At 41.8% G+C, this 23,473-nt stretch overlaps 1 gene segment (V, D, J or C); it reads left to right on the top strand.

Annotated features, from left to right (window-relative positions):
- Positions 1–9,272: 9,272 nt before the first annotated feature.
- Positions 9,273–9,952, top strand: LOC118003509. The segment is given in 2 exon segments: positions 9,273–9,478; positions 9,570–9,952. Coding segments are annotated over 2 exon segments (429 nt in total).
- Positions 9,953–23,473: the final 13,521 nt, after the last annotated feature.

The following is a 23,473-nucleotide window of genomic DNA, read 5'->3' as shown; positions in this document are numbered from 1 at the left end:
CTTTTTGGAGGTCTTTACTCTGCCATTTCTACCAACCTCCCTCATGATGTTTTGTTGTGTCTCAATCAACCCAGGTCCTAGAGCAGAGTCTCTTCAGCATTTTCCACAAAAAAAAAAAAAATCCATTTACAATGAGTAATTTTCAGTAGGCTTTATAAAAGTCTATTAGAAGACTCTGGAGAATTCACAGACAAGGTCACTTTGCACGTATGCTGCTTTTGCAAGCTGAGGACTTCATCATTATTTCCCTTTCTTTTTTCCTTCAGTTATCTCTCACTTCGTCATCATGTGCCCCTCCCTGTAATAATAAGCATATTCTTTTCCCTCTGAAACCTACTTGGTGTTATTTTTTCCCCCTCTAATCACTACCCTAAAGAATTGAAGTTCTCTTAGGAAGAATTCAAATGGACTATCATTTAATCTTGTTATACATATTATATTTAAGTTCATCCTTGGATGAGATGTATATAGACCATTTCATAATGTCTATTCATTCTATTCCAAGGCATTCTGGCTGGCTACTATCCATGAAATCAACAGCATCTCCCTTTTCCTGTTTCTTTTTCCCTCCCTTCCACATCTGAATTCCTTTTTCTCCATTCATAAATATGAGACTTTTTTTTTTTTTTTTTGGCACTTGGAGAGAGAAGAGAAAATTTTGCTGAGCAAAGGGGCTAAGGTAAAGAGAAGAGTGGAGTGGGAAGGCATAGAATCTGTTCTCCACTAGTCTTCTTGTACTGATTTTGAGTTCTCTGCAGAGACAGGAGTATAGAGATAGAAGCTGACTGAGATATATTCAAAGGGAGCTTTGTGAGATATACAGAAAGTGTACTCTTTTCCAACACACATGGAATAGTCTCAAAAATTGAGCATATCCTAATCTATGAAAGAAGTCTCTACAATGGAGGCATTTAAATGCAATGTCTTTATGTCATAAGCAAGACAGGGATGGGCCACTATTACTATTACAGTTCATTATTCTCCAGTGGTAGGTGTGCAATTGTATCCTTTAGTGTGTATAGCAGGGACTGTGTCTAGCAGGGTAGCAATCTAAGAACTTTGGATATTCTGTACTGTCTTCATTGCTGGTTGAGTGAATCTGTAGTGCTGGTGTTGAGCAGTGATGACATTTGATTGCTTGATTAGAGTGTTCCCTCTGGTGTGTTTGAGCATTGTTTCTGGCTGGATAGCACTGAGTCCTCATTACACATACTGCCTCTTCTAGAGAGTCTGTGATCTACTTAATACCTCTTAATATATTCTTTGTCTGCTTAAAATGGCTAGTGTGGATCTCACTGAATTGCATCTAAAATTCTGACTGATTAAAGGGGAATCTTGATAAAGCACATTGCTTGATAAAGCTAAGATAATAAAAACAGTATGGTAATGTTGCCAAAAGAAACAACTAGATCAATGAAACAAAATACAAAACTCAGGAAGAAACCAAGTTCATAGGTAACTTTATATGTAATAAAAATTGTACCACAAATCTGAGGGGGAAAGGTGGATTATTTATTAGATAGTGCTGGGAAAACTGTCTTGCTCTATGGAGAAAAATAAAGTTGCATCTCCTCTTACACTGTATTCACATGCAAATTTTAGATGAATTAAAACCAAAATATAAAAGAAAAACTGATGAAGATAGTAAAATAAAATGGGGGAAATACATTTGTGGCCTTAGAGTGGAGAATGATTCCTAAGTCAAGATCCCTAAAGCTCAAATCATAAGTGAAAAAAGTGATAACTTTGACTTCATCAAGATTAAGGATTTCCATTAAAAAAAGAAAGGACAGGGACGCCTGGGTGGCTCAGGCGTTAAGCGTCTGCCTTCAGCTCAGGTCATGATCCCAGGGTTCTGGGATCGAGCCCCGCATCGGGCTCCCTGCTCCGCGGGAAGCCTGCTTCTCCCTCTCCCACTCCCCGTGCTTGTGTTCCCTCTCTCACTGTGTCTCTCTTTGTCAAATAAATAAATAAAATCTTTAAAAAAAAAAAAAGAAAGGACATCACAGATAAGGTTAATAGACTAAGCGTATACCAGAAGAAGGTATTTGTGATGTCAAACATGTCAAGGAATTCATCTATAAGGAACTCCTGCAATTTACTAGGGAAAAACTACAGGCCTAATTTAAAAATGGGCAAATCATTTGAATAGGTAATATTGGAAAGGAAAAGATGAATGACTTAATTTCACTAATAAAGAATGGTAATTAAAATGAGACTCCACACTCAACATATTGGTAGAATTTAGACAACTTTATAATTTTTTTTCATAATTTCTAAAATACCAAATGTTGAGGATTTGGAGAGACTCAAATGCTCATGCACTGCTGGTGGGAGTGTAAATGGCTATCACTTCTTTGAATGATTTCTTAGTGAAATGAAGTATGTGTATATACTATGTTTGGACAATCCTTGCTGGACACATAACCCCCCAAAACTGCTACATAGTTCATAAGGGGAAATATAAAAATGTGTTCATTTCTGTGTTGGTGGGTTAGAGGCAGCCTATGAATCCATCACTAGGGGAGTGTATAAGTAAATGTGGAGGAAGCACATACTAAAATATGGTCCAGCAGTGGGAAACCTTGAATCAGGAGTACATAACCAGTGACCTAAAAAGAGTTTTAAGTTATCAATACCTATATGTCACTTGGCTTCAGGAAGAAGCTGCTTGAACACTTAATTCGTTTATTTGAATAATTGTATTCCCTTTCTGTTTTATGTTTCAGTTGTCAGGAATTTCAGAGCTCAATTTAATCACAGTAGTGTGGTGTCTGGGTAGCTCAGTAGGTTAAGCATCTGACTCTTGATCTCAGCTCAGGTCTTTTTTTTTTTTTTTAGAGAGAGAGAGAGAGAGCAGGTGTGTGCCCGTGTGGTGGGGGAGGGGTAGGAAAAGAGGGAGGGGGAGAATCTTAAGCAGGCTCCACACCCAGTGCAGGAGCCCGAGGAGAAGCTTAATCTCATGACCCTAATATCATGACCTGAGCTGAAATCAAGAGTTGGACACTTAACAGACTGAGCCACCCAAGTTCCACTCGGCTTAGGTCTTGATCTCAGGGTTGTGAGTTCAAGCCCCATGTTGGGCTCCATGCTGGACATTAAGCCTACTTAAAAAAAAATTTATCAGAGTAGCTATATTAGCCCTTCCATTTAATGACTCTGTGCCCACTTATGTTTGATTTTCTATCTTAATTTTATAGCCATATTGGTATTCTCTATTTTATTTGGAAATTTTGGGGGGTTGAAAATATAAATAGAAGTTCTCTGTTGGACCTAAATAATTGTCTTATCATTATTAAGGAGTCTCCCAGTAAAAAAAAAAAGAGAAAATATTGGGGCAGAAATGAATTTCCCCCCAAAACAGAGCATCATAGGGGAAGAGAGGAAAAAATAAAACAAGACGAAACCAGAGAGGGAGACAAACCGTAAGAGACTCTTTTTTTTTTTTTTAAGATTTTATTTATTTGATAGAGAGAGACACAGCGAGAGAGGGAACACAAGCAGGGGGAGTGGGAGAGGGAGAAGCAGGCTTCCCGCTGAGGAGGGAGCCTGATGCGGGGCTCGATCCCAGGACCCTGGGATCATGACCTGAGCCGAAGGCAGACGCTTAACTACTGAGCCACCCAGGCGCCCCCGTAAGAGACTCTTAATCATAGGAAACAAACTGAGGGTTGCTGGAGGGGAGGGGGGTAGGGGGAATGGGGTAACTGGGTGATGGACATTAAGGAGGGCACGTGATGTAATGAACACTGGGTATTATATAAGACTGATGAATCACAGGCCAATACCTCTGAAACCAATAATACATTATATGTTAAAAAAAATAAAGAGAGAGAAAGAAACGAATTTCTCCTGACCTGAAAGGGAGACCATTAAAAAAAAAAAAAAAAGGAAAGGATATGAATAAAGCAACCATCTTAAGAGAAATATTTCACTGCATGGAAGTATGTGTTAAATAACCACTCACCTGAACAAAGGACACCTTTTAATAATTAGAAAGCTTTCCAAGAAGGCAGCTATTTCCTCTGGTTAACCTTCATATCTCTATGGAAATTGAATAAAGATGAAGAATTTGAACAAAAGCAAAGGTCATGAAATGACTTCAAGACGTGAGAAGCTGCTGACTGTGTCAGAGGCCTTGTAGGGGAAATGATGTTCCATCAGTTCCCACATCGTCCACTAGGTGGTGGTGCACATAAAACTACTAAATAAACTTCGTATTGCCACAAATGTTGTTTACTTTTCTTTTAAAAATAAAGTCCCAAGAAAATCTGTATAAAACAATAAAAACCAAGGGGAGAACTAGTAAGTCTTGCATTAATAACGGAGGGGACAGTGTCAGGCCACAAAATGAAAATAGGTACCATCCAAAAGAGATCATCTCCAAAGGCAGCTTTTGGGTCTTCCTTGACCCAATTTCTTTTGGTTACGAAAATGTATAACTGAGAGTTTCTTTCCATACTTGTTCCAGAGACCATCTTGGATGCAGGAGTACATAATAAGTTTTGATGACTATGTTTGCGTAGGAATTTTTGTGCCTTAAAACAACTCATCTCTCCTCCATCACAGTTACTAAGATTTCATGATTATTATTTTTATTTTTTTATAATTTATTTATTTATTTTAACATATAATGTATTATTTGTTTCAGGGGTACAGGTCTGTGATTTGTCAGTCTTACACAATTCACAGCGCTCACCATAGCACATACCCTCCCCAGTGTCTATCACCCAGCCACCCCATGCCTCCCACCCCCCACCACTCCAGCAACCCTCAGTTTGTTTCCTGAGATTAAGAGTCTCTTATGGTTGGGCGCCTGGGTGGCTCAGTCATTAAGCGTCTGCCTTTGGCTCAGGTCATGGTCCCAGGGTCCTGGGATCGAGCCCTGCGTCAGGCTCCCTTCTCGGCGGGAAGCCTGCTTCTCCCTCTCCCACTCCCCCTGCTTGTGTTCCTGCTCTCACTATCTCTCTCTCTGTCAAATAAATAAATAAAAATCTTTAAAAAATAAAAAAATTAAAATAAATCATTAAAAAAAAAAGCGTCTCTTATGGTTAGCATGTCATTGTATCCCATGTGATAAGTTCAGCATACTTGTGTGAATACATCACTTTAATTTGAATGATGAAGCCATCTTTCATCAATCATGGGACTCCTTCTGACACTCTGAGAGAAGGAAAGCAAGCTTCTAAAATGAACTTGTCCAACTGTTATGACCTCTGAAAGGTTACACTCCCTTTCAAACCATCTTCTCAGAACAGGGGCGCCTGGGTGGCTCAGTCGTTAAGCGTCTGCCTTCGGCTCAGGTCGTGATCCCAGGGTCCTGGGATCGAGTCCCACATCGGGCTCCCTGCTCCGTGGGGAGCCTGCTTCTCCCTCTCCCTCTGCCTGCCTCTCTGCCTACTTGTGCTCTATCTCTCTGTCAAATAAATAAATAAAATCTAAAAAAAAAGACCACCTTTTCAGAGCAGAGCGCAGTGGAAGCCACTAGTAAGCAGCCTCACAGCCCGAGTCACCCTTCTCCAGTTGGCAAATTCTGGCTGATGATGTCACTGACACAAAGAAGAAAATGCAAAACCGGCAGCCTTAAACCTGCTTCCCTGGGACTATCACACTGACAGCTGAGGCCTGTCATGCACTCTGACCATGCACTCTGACCATGGCTTTGCAGAGCACTCTGGAAGCAGTGTGGCTGGGGGTCCTCCTCAGCTCTCCCTGAGGGTGAGTAGGCTCTTTTGCCATCTGGTCGTGGAAAACATATGCCACTGGTTTAAAATTTGGGCTCACTTTAAAAAAAAACGACAGAAAAGCCAGACTTATTAATACTCCCCTCACCTAAGGGGCAATCAGCAAGCCCAAGAGCGGCATAAAAGTCACAGCCTTCTTTATTTGTTTCCTGCAGTTGCAGAGGGCAAGGACCAAGTGTTTCAGCCTTCCGCCGTGGCTGCTTCGGAGGGCTCTGTGGTGGAAATCTCCTGCAGTCACTCTATATCCACTGCTTACAACTTCTGGTACCTTCGCTTCCCAGGAAGGGCTCCAAGACTCCTGATTAAGGGCTCAGGGCCTTCTCAGCAGGGACGCTACAACATGACATATGAGCGATTCTCGTCTTCGCTGCTCATCCTCCAACTGCAGGTGGCAGATGCTGCCATTTACTACTGTGCTCTGGAGGGCACAGAGGCACGGAGCCTATGAAGAGCTGAACAGAAATGGAGAGGGTCACAGCCTTTGCAGGAGGTGGAAAAGAGATGAGCAATAACTGCTCCCCTCCCCAAGCATCTCCATTCGGCACCATCAGAAAACACTTTGAGTGCAGACACACTGTACATGGGCAAATGTACGTAGGAAAATATGCTTCTAAGGAGTGAATCAATAGTGTGCTGTAAACCTGCATTTCAAATAGTTTTCTTGATGATTGAAACATTCTTGATGAATTTCTTTTGAGATCTGACTACTAGATTATTTTTGCTTTTAAATGGCATCTGCTAGCTTCGGTCTCTTTGCAGGAGTATTATCAGGACACATGTCCATCTTGTAAAGAATAGTTTAGTTGACATTGGATAATATCATAAGATGCTGAAAGGAATCAATGAGTGAGTAACTCTACCAACAGCCATGAGTGTGGAACCTCAATCCTTCTGTCAGGATATCTTGTGAAGAAAGTACAATTTTCTTAGTTGGGTTGTATTCCTTGTCAGAATTTCATATAAAAAATGCCGACTAATTATTGAATGCTACATCTGAAACTAATGATGTACACTACATGTTGGTTAATTAAATTTAAATAAAAAGAATTTGCATTGGGAAAAAAAAGACCAAAGAAATAAAACAAATGCCAACTTTCCTTTTTGCTTCAACAACTTTATTTTGTGCTGATTTTTCTCTGATACTTCTATAATGTATATAACCCACATTTCAGAGTCTGATGTTTGCAAAGGGCTTTCTCATTATTTTACATGAGCCATCTTTTGTTGTCTCCTGGGAAATCAGTGACATTTACAGAGTTCTGATGTTTATAAATAGCTTATTGGGAGAGGTGATAGGCAGTCTTAAAGAAGTACCTGGAGTCTCAGATTGAAGCTCCTGGACATTGCTGTGGGCTGTATCTTCTTTCCTGTACTGAAGCCCACAGGGTGGTATTCGTCCTCAGTCACAGGCCTCCCCTGGTGACCATCATTTCTTCCTCCTCCTTCCCGTCAGGCCTAGAAGCGGTGAAGTCTTCTGGCTGTTGCTAGCTCCAGGGTCCTTCACCTTCTCTTGCATGTTTCCCCTTTAATCTGCCCACAAAAAATGTAAAATAACCCTTTCATTAAGCTTTGTTCCAGTCATCCTCTTGAGATGATTGCCAGGACCCTCAAAGACTCAAGTTTAACACTCATCTTAGGCTCTAGGCAGAAAGAGAAATTTATTTTATGTTTTCTATTCATCACAGGCCTTTTGGGGCTTGAAGATGAGTACTCTGAAGATAATTTACATATTCCAAAGAAAGACATTATCATAAGGTCAAGGTTTAAACTATTAAAGTATGAGATACTTAGCAAAACTTTCAGAAACAACTATGATCTGCTTTTCTTCCTGATTCAAAGCAAAGATTTTCTATCCTTTTTCTGAAATATATGGTTTATTTGGACATTATTGAAAGGAAAACTAAGGCAAGTCAGAGGAACAATTTCTTTATATTGATACTTCCTTGTTTCATTTCTTTTTCTTTTTTTTTTTTTAAGATTTTATTTATTTATTTGACAGAGAGAGACTCAGCATGAGAGGGAACACAAGCAGGGGGAGTGGGAGAGGGAGAAGCAAACTCCCCACGGAGAAGGGAGCCTGATGCGGGGCTCGATCCTGGGATCATGACCTGAGCCGAAGGCAGACGATTAATGACTGAGCCACCCAGGTACCCCTCCTTGTTTCATTTCAATAGGATTTATTGAACCATTGCTCTACTGTTATTGTGGCATTTTTTAGTAAAAAACTTTATTCTGTTCTCCTGTTAAAATGAGCATTTTATCACCATAATACCGCAAGCCCAGTTAACCATCAATCTTTACTCAATATACACTTTTTTTGAACTCTGTTCTAAACAGCCTCTCCATGTGGAAAATCTTGATTTTTCAACTCCTTCACTGAGGGCTTTTCTTATTGCCTTTATAACCTACTGTTTAATAGGACAACTGTGCCAGGAGGTGTGTATAACACCATCCCTTCCTTATCTCTCGCTAAAAATATTTAAAGACAAGGTTCAAGTTCATTTTGTGTGAATCTTTAATTAAAGGTCCTTATGGGGAGGGCTCCCAACAGTCCCAACCTAGAATACAAACTGAGTTAGTTTTCAGTCAAAGAGGTTTACATAAGGGCACCTGGGTGACTCAGGTTAAGCATCTGCCTTCGGCTCAGGTCAAGAGCTCAAGGTCCTGGAATTGAGCCCCACATCGGGCTTCCTACTCAGCAAGGAGCCTGCTTCTCCCCCTCCCTCTGCCTGCTGTTCCCCCTGCTTGTGCTCTCCCCCCTCTCTGTCAAATAAATAAATAAAATATTTAAAAAAGAGGTTTATATAGAAGCTGTCTCTAAATTACTTCTTTTTTTTTTTTTTTAAGATTTTATTTTTTTGACAGAGAGAGAGAGACAGCAAGAGAGGGAACACAAGCAGGGGGAGTGGGAGAGGGAGAAGCAGGCTTCCCGCGGAGCAGGGAAACCGATGCGGGGCTCGATCCCAGGACCCTGGGATCATGACCTGAGCTGAAGGCAGACGCCTAACGACTGAGCCACCCAGGCACCCCTAAATTACTTCTGAAGAGAACAAGGTTCTCTTTGTTATTTCTCTTCTCTTGCTTTGCTTTCTTCTCCTATTTTGCCTTTTCTCATCTCTCATTTTTCTTTTTCTTTCCTTCTTCACACAAAGCTATGCTTTTCCTTCTCTTTTCTATTTATTTTCCCCATTCTTATTAAAAAATTCTATTTCCCTTCTGTCTCTTATGCTATCTTAATAGAGCATAACCATTTAAAGCTTGGTCCATTCAACATGTATTTTTTTCCCCACTTTGATTCACACACTTCTGTTTCTTCTCCTTGAACGCCAAATTCTCCCTCTGCGGCTCACGGAAAATGTGAACATCCAGAGAGGTCTGGTTGTGTGGTAAGACCTGGAAGCTCAGGCTACTTGACACTGAGGTTACCCGGCTCTGTGTGTGGGCGCCAGGGGGTGCTGCAGTGTGAGGCTTGTCCCAGCTGCAAGAGCAGCAGTCTGGCTCCCCACAGAGCTTTGAGGAGTCTGGGCCAAGAGCTTGCTCAGCAGAAGGAAGACACAGGTGCCAGGAAGCAAAGGGTTCCCCAGAGAAGGAACCCTGTGCTGACACAGGGGTGCTGGTCCCTCTTCGAGAGCCTGTTCTCCGGAGTGGGCATTTACCTCCGGTGGAGGCGGGCAGCTCAGCGTAAACCATGGCCTCTGCGTGCATCTTGCCACTTGGGATTCTCTTCACACTGAGTGAGTACTATTCTTCCCCCATTTAGTGCTTGTATTACCCACGTACATGCTTTTCAGCAGCTTCACTGATGGAGTGTGGATTCATTTCCAGGTGGACTGAGAGCTCAGTCGGTGTCGCAGCCAGACCAGGTCACTGTTGCTGAAGGGGATCCACTGACTGTGAATTGTACCTATTCAGTTTCTGGAAGCCCTTATCTCTTTTGGTACGTCCAGTATCCCAACCAAGGTCTCCAGTTCCTTCTGAAATACATCACCGGGAACAACCTGGTTAAAGGGAGCTATGGTTTTGACGCTGAATTTAATAACAGCCAAACCGCTTTCCACCTGAAGAAACCATCTGTCCTTTGGCACGACTCCGCCGTGTACTTCTGTGCGGTGGCAGACTCAGTGGTGGGGGTGGCTGGGACAGCTGAGCACAAACTCCTGAGTACCACAGTGGAACTTTTTCCCGAAGCTTTTATGTCCCTCCACTAGAGGGTGGTGTGGTTTTAGGATACGTCACTCATTATAACTAAACTACAATTTCAAGGGGTGGCTCAGTTGGTTAAATGCCTGCCTTTGGCTCAGGTCATGATCCCAGAGTCCTGGGATAGAGCCCCGCGTTGGGCTTCCTGCTTCTCCCTCTGCCTCTGCTGATCCCCCTGCTTGTGCTCTTTCATATTCTCTCTCTCAAATAAATAAATAAAATCTTAAAAAAAAACCCTACAAATTTCAAGCTACGTTCATTAGACAAATGTTTATGAATCCTTATGTGCTCAGTACTGTGCTGAGCCCTGATGACAAGTCGGTGAAAGAAACTATCATTGATTTCAACCTGCCAGGTGTGATCCCAGACATTTACGAACCTATGTAATCTTGCAACTGTTACCATGAGCTTTGCTTTGCAGATGAGGGAAATAAGGCACAGAGAATTTAAGTTCTCACTTGAGTCACAAAACTGTTAAATGACAAACTGACACCCAGGCAGTCTGCCTCTCGGGTGCGGGGTCCGATGGCTCCACTTCTCTGCGAGCCTGGAGGCTCCCTGAGGGCATAAGACTGATTTCAGCGATGGGGTAGCTCTAACTCCTGGATGGTTCCTGCCAAGAAGAGTGCTGGTTGTAGAACGAACAAACCAACAACTCAGAACAGTTTGGCAAGTGCCAAGATAGAGGACTGCACAACATGTTATGTGAGATGAGGAACAGGTGGTAGCTTAGCTGTGAAGGAAGGAGAGAGCGAGGTCATACTACAAGGAGAATTTGAATCAAAGGAGAATTTAAACGTGTAGGCTGCGGGGTGCCTGGGTGGGTCAGTCGTTAAGCGGCTGCCTTCGGCTCAGGTCATGATCCCAGGGTCAATGAGGAGTCAGCCGGAGATTCTCTCTCCCTTGCTCTCTGTCCCTCCCTCGACTACCCACACTCTCACTCTCTCTCACTCTCACTCTAAAAAAAACAGTCCTTAAAAAATATTTAAAACAGGGGCGCCTAGGTAGCTCAGTCGTTGGGTGTCTGCCTTCGGCTCAGGTCATGATCCCAGGGTCCTGGGATCGAGCCCCGCATTGGGCTCCCTGCTCCGCGGGAAGCCTGTTCTCCCTCTCCCACTCCCCGTTTGTGTGCTCTCTCTCGCTGTCTCTCTCTGTCAAATAAATAAATAAAATCTTAAAAAAAAAATAAACATGTAGGCTGCTTCTGCCTCCTCTGCTCACATCTTCTTATATATGCCCTTGAGGGACTGAACTTGATGCCCCCCGCCCCCTCCAATTTAGAATATCCTGGGAAGGGCTCTGGTTGACTCTGTGAGTCAGGGGTTCTTCCCTGGACTAACCAGTGGTGGCTGTGGGTGTTCGCTGCTAGGATTAGCCTAACTTGACTTGCACACTTGGCCAGTTAATGAGCGGCTGGACAGATGTCTCTGTGAGACGTTAGCATCTTTGCTTTGAATCACGTGATTAAAAGGAGTATGTCCCAAAAGAAATTAACTTTTACATAGGGGCTTACATTTATGTCTCCCAAATGCATAGTCAATAGTAGGAACACCACTTATTGAAAAATTCCCTCTTGCCCCATAGATTTGATATACTACATTTATAGTACACTAAATTCCCATATATACCTGGATCTGTTTTTGAAACCTTTATTCTTATAGTTTTGTGCTGGAATGTATTGCTTCAAGGAGGGTTGCCCTTAAGCCTCTGGCTTACACAGTGTGATCTACTCCCTTTCTTTCTTTCTTCCCTCCTTCCTTCCCTCCTTCCCCTTCCTTCCTTCCTTCCCCTTCTTTCCTTCCTTCCTTCCTTCCTTCCTTCCTTCCTTTCTTTCTTCCTTCCTTCCTTTCTCTCTTTCTTTCTCTCTTTCTTTCTTTCTTTCTTTCTTTCTTTCTTTCTTTCTTTCTTTCTTTCTTTCTTTCTCTTTTAGGTTTTATTGTTTTATTTGAGAGAGAAAGAGACAGCATGAGATGAGGGAAGAGCACAGGGAGAAGGAGAGGCAGACTCCCTGCTGAGCAGGGAGCCCGATGTGGGACTCTGATCCCAAGACTCAGGGATCATGACCTGAGCTGAAGGCAGATGCTTAACTGACTGAGCCACCCAGGTGCCCCGACTCCTCTTCTTTTTCTATCTCTAACTCCACCCCATATCTTGAAGGGCTTTCTTTACACACAAGGATGTGGACAGCTTAGTCCACATGTCTACATTCTCTGCAAACAGCCATCCCTTGGCCACCCCTTGGGCCTAGGGTTGGGTACCTAGGTGGGATATCTGTTTCTGGGAAGATGGTCCTTGGAAGAGGTCCATGCAGATCTTAAAAGTGGATCTGGGGACATGTGTGCAGGGAATTCTGGGATCCCATGTACCCAGGGCATGGTCTGGAAGAGGTTCTTAGACTCCAGAGGGGTCTAAGATGTTTTATATCATTAGAAATGATATAAAACATCTTCCTATCTAGCCATGAAGTGAAATGAAGATGTTTTATATCATTATTGCCCAACATACACTGTATTCATAAAACCATGTCCGTATTTTAGGCTTAAATATATAGTTGCCATACCTCCAGGTAAGCCCTCAACCCCCACCACTGTTTTGCTCCAAAGGGAGCCCAGAAGGCTATTCTCAGCATACTACACTGGTCAACCTGGTTCCGTGATCTGTTTCTGCCTTTGAGACTTTGAAGTAGGCTTTATGCAAGTCCTGCAAAGGAAAGAAGGATGTTCACACAATCATAACTCCTTCATTCATTTAACTATTCATTCAACAATTATTTGTTGCATGTCCACTGTATTCCAGGCATCGTGCTAGTGATTGGGAATACAATGGTGAACAAAAGCTTCCTATCTAGCCATTGCCCAGACTTGAAAAATGTTGATACCATTTCCCTACCCAAACAGAACTATTTCTTGGTCAAAGACACACAACTCTCAAGAATATTTCCTTTTCAGGAAGAGTCTCCAGGGTCAGACTAGCTCTCAGATGTTTGTTTTTGTCATGTGGTGTGATGGGAGGAAGGTCATGGAGGGAAGGGGAATGTATATTTTTCCCCATTTTCTGAAGTGGCTGGGAGGGAGCAACTATGTTTCCTTAGACATTCTGTTTCTTCATTTGGCCCTGGTCATTGGTCTGTTTTACTTTTGGGAGGAAAGTTAGCCTAGTATTCTTTTTTTCCTATGCCTGTTGGAAAATATTCCTTATAACCAGATAACCTTTACGCAAAACTAGTAATTCAGTAGAGTTTCTCCTCATAATATTCATTTTTTACCCCCTCTTTTAGGTAAATATATTATATTGGATAAGCCATGTATACTCTGTGTGCTTTGTCTCCTAATTCATAAAATTGAGATAATTGAAAGGATTGTTGTGAGGATTGGTGTATATGTAAAAATATATCTGAGACCCGAAATAAGAGTGGACGTTGAGAGTGGCATAGCAATCAGATACTTAGGTCACTACTACAGACTCTCTGCCACAAATTCATGTGTTGAGACCTAATCCTTAGTGTAATGGCATTAGCAGGTGGGGCATTTGGGGGGTGATTAAGTCATGAGGGTGGGGTCCTTATGAATGAGACTGGTGCCCTTATTAAAAAGACCTTAGGGGCGCCTGGGTGGCTCAGTTGGTTAAGCGACTGCCTTCAGCTCAGGTCATGATCCTGGAGTCCCGGGATCGAGTCCCACATCGGGCTCCCTGCTAGGCAGGGGGTCTGCTTCTCCCTCTGATCCTCTTCCCTCTCGTGCTCTCTGTCTCTCATTCTCTCTCTCTCAAATAAATAAATAAAATCTTAAAAAAAAAAAAAGACCTTAGAGGGGTGCCTGGGTGGCTCAGTTCATTGAACGTCCAACTCTTGATTTCAGCTCAGGTTGTGATCTCAGGGTCTTGAGATAGAGCCTTGCATCGGGATCTGAGCTCAGCAGGGAGTCTGCTTAAGATTCTCTTTCTCCCTCTCCCTCTGCCTGCCGCTCCCCCTGCTTGTGCTCTCTCTCTCAAATAAATAAATAAAATCTTTAAAAAATATATTTATGCATAGATTAAAGACTGAAAAGAAGTATACCCAAATATTATCAATGATGTTTCTGGGGCATGACATTATACATGATTGCTATTTTTTATACTTTTCCATATTCTCCAAATTCTATATTCAGGATTCATTATTTTAATAACCTGAAAAAACTCACTTTAAAAAATTTTTTAAATATCCTCTGGTTGGTGGCTCTTCCTATGGGACACAGTTTTCTATCTTAACCTCAGAACTTTCTAAAATTTGCTTTAACAATGGTTTTTTTTTTTAAAGATTTATTTATTTATTTGAGAGAGAGAGAATGAGAGAGAGTACATGAGAGGGGGGAGGGTCAGAGGGAGAAGCAGGCTTCTCGCTGAGCAGGGAGCCGGATGCGGGACTCGATCCCGGAACTCCAGGATCATGACCTGAGCCGAAGGCAGTTGCTTAACCAACTGAGCCACCCAGGCGCCCGCTTTAACAATGGTTTTAATTTCTACTATAATATATATAACAAACAACGTTAATGTATATGATACACTCCTGTGTTTACTCAGATCTTTTGAAAACAAAAAATGTTTCCCAAAGGAGTGTATATATAATATCAAACATAAGTATTAGCACCATGTATTAGTTTGCTAGGGCTGCCATAACAGAGTACCAAAAACTGTGGGGCTTAAGCAACAGAGAGGTATTATCTCATAGCTCTGGAATCTTAAAGTCCAAGATCAAGGTGTTGTCAAAGATGGTTCCTCCTGAGAGCTGTAAGGAAGGATCTGTTCCAGGCTCCTTGCCTTGGCTTGTAGGCAGCCGTCTCCTCTCCGTGTCTCTTCACATTGTTTTCCTTTTAGTCGTGTCTGTTTTTGTGTCCAAATTTCCCCTTTTAATAAGAATACAAGTTGTACTGGATTAAACTCCACACAAATACCTCATTTAACTTGATTCCTTCTGGGGGCACCTGGTTGGCTCAGCATTCAACTCTTGATTGTGGGGTTGTAAGTTTGAGCCTCATGTTGGGTGTAGAGATTACTTAAAAATAAAATCTTAAAAAAAAACTTGATTACTTCTCCTGACCTATCTCTAAAAAGGTCACATTCTCAGGTGCTAGGGATTAAGACTCCAACATATCTTTTTTTTCCAGTGAGGAGGGAGGGACACAATAAACCCATAACACCACAACTATTAATAATTACTTTCATTCCAAAGACTGATACATGGGAAAACTTCTAGTCTTTCTTCCTCTAATTGCTTGAAACCCAGTAACATTCTCCCAAGTGAGATAACAGATAGCAACACAGAAATATCAAGATAACATTTGTTGACCTGAACAGTAATATCCTTTTGGTCTTGTGATTTCCTATGTAAACATAATTTACATTTGTATAGAACACTATGGTTTAGAAAGAACCTTCTATGCTCATTTAATTGATCTTTGTAATCTCTCTCAGAGAAATGAAGAGAATAAGTGTTTTGCACAAAATGTGATGTGCAACTAGCAAATTCAGAGAATCACTTACAATCCAGTTTGTCTAACTCCTCATTCAAGGTTTTTTCCACTGCATAAAATAAACTACAAGCCAAACGGTCTGCTACTGTGTTTAACGAAGAAGTATAATGTTCCATAAGTTGCAGGGTCTGAGACCTATTGACTTTTGGGAAACAGTTCTTCTGTCCAAGTATAGTTACCACATGGGATCACTGTTGTAATTAGTTGCCTTTAAAGTGTAAACCTTTTATGCTTTATTTCTGTACAAGGTGTTCTAGCATTTTTAGTTCCCTCATAAATACTTCCTTTCTCCTCTACTTGCTACCGAGGGCAAGCTGGTTCTTTATTTTTTACTATTTTTTTTTATGTATTTTTAAAATTTAAATTCAATTAATTAGCATATAATGTACTATTGGTTTCAGAGGTAGAGGTCAGTGATTCATCCATCTTATATAACACCCAGTGCTCATTACATCACGTGCTCTCCTTAATGTCCATCACCCAATTACCCCATTCCCCCACCCTCCCTCCCCTCCAGCAACCCTCAGTTTTCCTATGATTAAGAGTCTCTTATGGTTTGTTTCTCTCTCTGATTTCATCTTATTTTATTTTTTTCTCTCTTCCCCTATGATCCTCTGTTTTGTTTCTTAAATTCCACATATGAGTGAGATCAAATGATAATTGTATTTCTCTGATTGACTTAGTTTGCTTAGCATAATACCCTCTAGTTCCATCCATGTCCTTGCAAATGGCAAGATTTCATTTTTTTGATGGCTGAGTAGTATTCCATTGTGTGTGTGTGTGTGTGTATGTAGATATATATACCAAGTCTTTTTAAAATTTTATTTATTTATTTATTTGAGAGACAGAGAGAACGTGAGTGAGAGAGAGCATGGCGTGGGGGGGGGTAGCAGAGAGAGAGGGAGAAGCAGACTCCCCACTGAGCAGGGAGCCTGAAATGGGGCTCAATCCCAGGACCCTGGGATCATGACCTGAGCTGAAGGCAGACGCTTAACCGACTGAGCCACCGAGGCGCCCCCCACATCTTCTTTATCCATTCATCTGTCAATGGACATCTGGGCTCTTTCCATAGTTTGGCTATTGTGGATGTTTCTGCTATAAACATTGGGGTGCAGGTGCCCCTTTGGATCACTACATTTGTATCTTTGGGGTAAATACTCAGTAGTGCAGTTGCTGGATCAAAGGTTAGCTTTATTTTCAACTTTTTGAGGAACCTCCATACTGTTTTCCAGGGTGGCTGCACAAAGGTGGTTATTTATTCCATAACTTGTGATATCTACTCTGTCAAAATGTTATTAGAAGTCATCAGCACTCACTGATCTTTTACTTGGGAAAATGGAGAAACTGTTCACTCAGAATACATTGGGCAATTCTAGACCTAAAAGAGGCACCTCCTAAATATTTTCTAGTGATTTTCCATTCCCATATTACATGAGCAAAGGACTCACAACACATTCATTTGAGTATCTAACATGTTTTGATTATTGCAGTTGGCTGATGCAATTAACATTATGTGTCTTTTGGATTTGTCTCTTTTCCTAAATGGTGTTTTTTTTGTTGTTTTGTGTGTATATGTGTGTGTGTGTGTTACTATTATTGAATTTATATTGGATATGTCTTGAGGGAAGAGTGAATGACATTTCAAAAAATCATGTATATAATCCTATACAATTACTTTCTACTGGACATGGTACTTTGCATGTGATTCAGATGAAAAGGAAGGGGATGAAGAAATGAGAAGAGTGAGTTGTCCAAGGTCAAAAGGTGGCAGAGCTAGGATTTAGATTTAGGTCTGTCTGATTCTGAACTTGTGTGCCTCTTCTTCCTCACCTCATCCCTCCCTGGTTAGGTGGATGATTCTACCTCAAATGTCCTACTCTCCCTGGTCAGTAGGGATTAGTGAGGGAACTGGTCCCCTGTTTTACATTTGTTAAGTGAAGACTGAGAAGCAGATGTTAAATGTGGACTTAGATTATAAAAGGACACTAGGGTGTCAGGAGATGAAATGTCCAGTTCAGATGGGTTCATGTGCTCTTTTGTGGAAGAAGATTAGCGTTCTCTGTTCATCTGGCTGGATAAGACCAATGGGGAAGATTTCCAGGCATATAGTACCAGGTCAGGGGGGTTAATCTCAGCTTTATGAATATCAGACTGACTATAGTCAATGACCACCTTCTGAGACTGTGGAAAAGTGATGGGGAATAAGGAGCCCAGTGGAATCTACCCTCTGATGTATTTGCTTCATTCAGACCAAATCTAAAGGAGTTATACCTTAGCAAAGATCTAAAAAGAAATCCAAGTTGTGGATTTAACAAATGCTGTTGTGCTGGAAGTTTTTACTTTTTTTTTTCTTTTTTAAGATTTTATTTATTTATTTGAGAGAGAGAGAGAGAGCTAGAATGAGCAGGGGGAGGGGCAGAGGGAGAAGAAGCAAGGAGCCCACACAGGGCTCGATCCCAGGACCCTGAGATCATGACCTGAGCCAAAGGCAGACGCTTAACCGACTGAGTCACCCAGGCGCCCCTGCAAACTTTTACCTTTTATTCTTCCTGAGTGCTCAGTTGAACCTTGAGGGGAAGCTCATTCTGAGGAGGCGCTGCCCCGGCTTTTGGCTTGCTGCTGGGGACAGCCCCGGGTGACAGCTGACAGGGTGGGCTCTGGCTATTGCTACTGTGCCTCTTTCCCAGTTTGTATCCCAGTTCAGGCTCAGACTCCACAACAGAGCCTAGACCTTAGGTCCTTGTTTATACCTAGAATATGAGGCAGGTGACAAGAGTGACTGTGCTCCTGATCTTGGGTGAGTTAACTTTGGGATTAAGAGAAACTGGGATGTGGCCTGGTCTGGGGTCTGGAATCTTGCCTGCTAGCATCGCTCTTTACCCAGCATGTCGAGGGCTGGCTGTGGGGTCCTATATTTCTCTAGGTAGAAGATTACCATTTATGCGCCGGGTGTCTCAGGGCACTAAAGATGTTCTGGGTTACTGAGCCCTGGGTCCCTTCAGGGGAGAGAGATATTAGACCTGTTACTTTTGTACACATGTTGCTGGGTTTCTCAAAATAAATATTTGAAAAATTTTGTCCTGAAACACGAATGAGAAGTAAATGGTATGTGCCTATATACAGTGGGCGTAGGGGTGGATTTGACTGTGAGAGAGAACCTGGAGGGTGCCGAGTTGGACCTTCAATTCACCTCAGTTTCAGGATAGGAGCTAGTGTTCTGTTTTTATTCCTTTTACAGGTACTTCGAGCCTTGCTAATATCACCCAGCCCATATTCATTGATTCATATGAAGGACAAGAAGCGAACGTACCTGTAACCACACCAACATCACTATAAATGAGTATATCTGCTGGTACCGAGATTTTCCCAACCAGTGACTACGATTTATTATTCAAGGATTTAAGACAAATGTGTCAACTGAAGGGGCATCTCTGTTTATCCCTGGGGACAGGAGGTTCAGCACCCCGAGCCTGCCCTGGGCTGCCCTGAGGGGCACTGCTGTGTATTTCTGCTCCATGAGTGACACACAGTGAGACAAATGGGGCAGCACTTGTGCTCTATCCCCCTCTGGGGTGGGAGACACAGCTGCGGGGGAAGCCCAAAAGTAGTGCCTTCTAAAATGTTTATTTTATTGGGGTGCCTGGGTGGTTCAGTCGGTTAAGCATCTGCCTTCAGTTCAGGTCATGATCTCAGGGTCCTGGGTTCGAGCCCCTCATTGGGCTCCCTGCTCAGCAGAGAGCCTGCTTCTCCTTCTCCCTCTGCTGCTCCCCTGCTTGTGCTCTCTCTCTCTCCCTCTTTCTCTCTGTCAAATAAATAAATACAATCTTTAAAAAATGTTTATTTTATTTTATTATTTTTAGAAGGCATTAGCAAATCCATGTATCATTTTATTATTTAAAGACATTTAGACTTACTTATTTTTTAAATAGATATCCCATTTACATGGTCAAAAATCCAAAAAGTGTAAAAGGGAATAGCGTGCAATGTCTTCATCCCGCCATTGTCCCTGAGCTGCTCAAGCATACAGAATAAGGCAATCTATGGTATTTATACTACTGTTGCTTAGCTTACTGGTGCCCTTCCGTTTCTTACACACACACACTCACATGCGTATGCACTCTGCACACACCACCACATACCCTTACACGAACACTGCACACAACATGGATGACATGCTTCTTGGCTTTTGAAAAACTTAGCCTCTGTCAACTTATTATATATAGTCATACAAATTGTGCACACTTCCTTGGCCATTTTGAAGCATCTATGAGAAGGTTTCCAAGTCTCCTCTGTGTTTAGATCGCTCCCTCTCTTTGTTGCTCCTCTCTCTCTTCTTTTGTCTCACTCTCCTGGTGTGGGTTGCATGGCAAGGAGAATGGAGATGATGGGAGAGGAGGGGATGGGGAGGGTTTTAAAATTCTGATTGGTATGATGGACTATTTTTATAATATATGAGGCAGAAACGGAGATTGTGAGTCATGATCACTTTCCAGAGTTGGGTCCTTTGGGGGTCAAAGGGAGACAGGAATACTTACAAAGTTCCTGGGAATCTTGTTAGTGTTCCTGTGGCTTCATCAGGACTGTAAGGATATTATTATTATTGTTGTTGTTACTATTATTATTTTGGTGGGGGGTTGTCTCTGACTTTGACAACGGGGAAAGCAATATTTGATGGCATTTTCTATTGAGACTGATAGACCATCGGATTGGAGAGTGTTTCCATCTAGCTCATCTTAGGGTTTGGTGGAGAAGTAGTATTATGGGAAAACAAAAGTTACAGAGCATTAGAGTCCATAAACTCATCTCTGTTGGCTGACATCTTTCTAAACAGGTGTGAGGAGCCTGCTGAAGGTGAAGCAGCGTCCTGGGTCACTGAATGCTCAGGATATAGGCAGCCTTTCTCTCAAGTGCACTTAAGAAGACCGTGATTCCTTGTACTACATGTGGTATAGATAATATCCTGGAAAAAGCCCAGAGTTTCTGGTTCCCATAATCTCACATGGAGTAAACGAGGAAAGGAGATTCACAGCATTTGAACAAAGACAAGAAACACACCTCCCTGCACATCACAGATTTGAAGCCTGGAGACTCAGACACTTATGTCTGTGTAGCAGATTTACAGTGACTCCTAAGTCCATGGAGCCTCCACCCAAACCAGCAGCAGAGAGTCCAGCCACACCCCTGACTTGAGACTTGAGAGTAGGGTAGAGGGGAATCTCTGTAATGTTTCTTATGCAAGTAGATATCCATATCATAGCTGAGAGGCCGTGTGTGATTATCTAAGGAAGACATTAGACTATTCTGTGGGTCACTGATCCATGAAAGGAAATTATAGGTGGAATCTGGCCCAGAAAAATCTTCAAAAATTTTTCTATCTGCGTTGGTGTTTCATCTCACTCTTGTTCATGGGATCTCAGCTGGGTGATGCCTTGGTTGTAATTAGGAGGCAAAGAGCCCTGTCTTGGAGATAGAGGGGCCAGGAGTATGGTCCATGTTCTTTCAAGGAGTCACTGACTGTGAGCAGTCACCACGGTTAGGTTGAATTTTAAGTTCTAGTTTTATAAATGAGAATCTGCATGTTGAACACTTTGAAATAATAGCCACTGAGGGGTGGTAGAAAGAGCGGTGGGATTAGAAACAGTGAATTCGAATTCCAGTTGTATTTCATCTTTGCTACTTGCCCTCGGGTAACAAAACAGAGTGGAAAACGAATACGCTGTGGAGGTAGGCATTCCTGGGGTTGAATCTCAGATGTTACTCTTTGGTCAAACACTTTATGGTATCTGAGCTTCAATACCTCCTCTATAAAATGGAGATCATAATACTATCTTCCAGGGTTATTATGAGGTTAAAATAATGCCACACAAGGGGTGCCTGGGTGGCTCAGTCGGTTAAGCATCCAATTCTTGATTTTGCTTTAGGTCATGATCTCAGGGTCCTGGGATTGAGCCCCATGTTGGGCTCCATGCTCAGCATGGAGTCTGCTTGAGGTTCTCTCCCTCCCCCTCTCTTTTCCTCTCCCCCCCTCACGTGTGCACTCTCAAATAAGTAAGTAAATAAATAAATAAAATCTTTAAAATAAAAATAATATCACATTAAAGGTCCTGCACTTAATCAATACCTGCCAGACTAATGTTACCAATATCCCATATTATCATTTCTGTCTAATGAAGTTATAAAACCTGATCTGCCAACCCTATAAAACTGGAGGATGACATAAAATCTTGTGGGTTCAGACTCTTCATAAATTGAAGAAGACCTAAAGAAATATAAGAACTTTTGGGGGGATATAAAACTCTTGGTCTTGTTATCTCTGACTAAAAAAAAAAAAAATCAATAAATCGAATAGCTGTTTCTCTGTAAAAAGATCACATGACTTTTTTGTGACATGATCCCCAGGGCATGGCTTTCAAAATTCAAGTAGATAAATGATGGCTCATGGAATGATTGGTGACTGGACTCCCAGGATGGATGGGTAACTCTCTGCCTCCAGGCTGAAGACAGTCTGTGTAAATAAATGATTATGTTCAGACCTTTGTATAATTACAGAGACCAGGATGAGTTTTTGTCTGGGTTTCTGGCAGTCAGTAGTTTATCAAAATACACAACCCTGTTCTGATTTAGTATTACAACTTCCATCATAGTGAGCAGAGCAGAAGCATTCATTAAGCACTCATGAGAGCAGGGCTCCAGCTTAGGTCTCATCACTGCACTAAGCACATTACAGGCACGCAGCATGCCTTACTCAGATGCGTTTCCAGACTCACATGTGCACACACACAATTTCTCCCCAGCCTTCTCAGGGGTTCTGGTGCTATTCCACTTAGCTTGGAGGAGACAATATTCCCTTTCTTAGGAGGAAGACAGAGGAAATGCCCCAGAGCCCTATCTATGAATACTTTTCAAAGAATTCTCTCTTCCTTTCTACATCTCTCAACTTCGGTTATAGGCTGGAGGCAGGTGAGGGCTTAGGGTTTCAGGACAAATTAGTCACTCCTACCAAGTCTCATTGGTTGTGCCTAACTTCTTAACTTAGATTTTATAGAAATTTATCCATACTGACCCAAGCTTTAGATGAAATGATGAAAAACAAGAAAACTCACTGCTTAATTAAATTTAGTTACTATCCCTTTGTTCCCCACAATGATAGCAGACATTGCAGCTCATTTATATTATATTTGATGGCTATATTACTCTTTACTTCTGTTTTTTAAATAAGATCCATAGCCTCTACCTACTGGTCCAGCATGTTAGTCGGTGTGTTCATTACTCTCTATGTAAGGCAATGTACAGAGAACATTTCCTACTCTAGACAGCCAATGTTGGGGCGCCTGGCTGGCTCAGTTGGTAGAGTATGGGACTCTTGATCTCTGGGTTGTAAGTTTGAGCTCCATGTTGGGTATAGAGATTACTTAAAAAAAAAAAAAGCCAATGTCATAGCCCCCCCCCCAAAAAAATATTCCTAGCATCATTAATTGGTTTTTCTTTTTCTAAATTCTCTAAGTTATGTAAAATAATTTCACATTTATATCACCCTTTTCTTGTACATTTTCCCCTCTGCAGTTTTTAATCACCTTTATTTTTACTTTTGTGGAAAAGAACAACATCCTTTCATTTTCTCATTTTTAAATATTCTTTTAATTACTTATCTACTGAATAAATAAATAAATAATATAATAAAATTAAAAAAAGGGGCGCCTGGGTGGCTCAGTTGGTTAAGTGACTGCCTTCGGCTCAGGTCATGATCCTGGAGTCCCGGGATCGAGTCCCGCATCGGGCTCCCTGCTCGGCGGGGAGTCTGCTTCTTCCTCTGACCCTCCTCCCTCTCATGCTCTCTGTCTCTCATTCTCTCTCTCTCAAATAAATAAATAATTACTTACCTACTGAGAAGAAACTACCTTTTTTTTTTTTTTTTACTTTTTTAACTTTTGTTGGCTTAAAGTTCCCAGTTTTTGATTATGGATTCTGCCTGCTCCTTTTTTTTTTTTTTTTTTTTTAAGATTTTATTTTTTTATTTGACAG

This window comes from Mirounga leonina, unplaced genomic scaffold, assembly GCF_011800145.1.
Source record: "Mirounga leonina isolate KUSES-001 unplaced genomic scaffold, KU_Mleo_1.0 Mir_91, whole genome shotgun sequence".
NCBI lineage: Eukaryota > Metazoa > Chordata > Mammalia > Carnivora > Phocidae > Mirounga > Mirounga leonina.
Note: the sequence above shows the minus strand (reverse complement) of the source record. Positions and strands in the feature narration are given on the sequence as shown.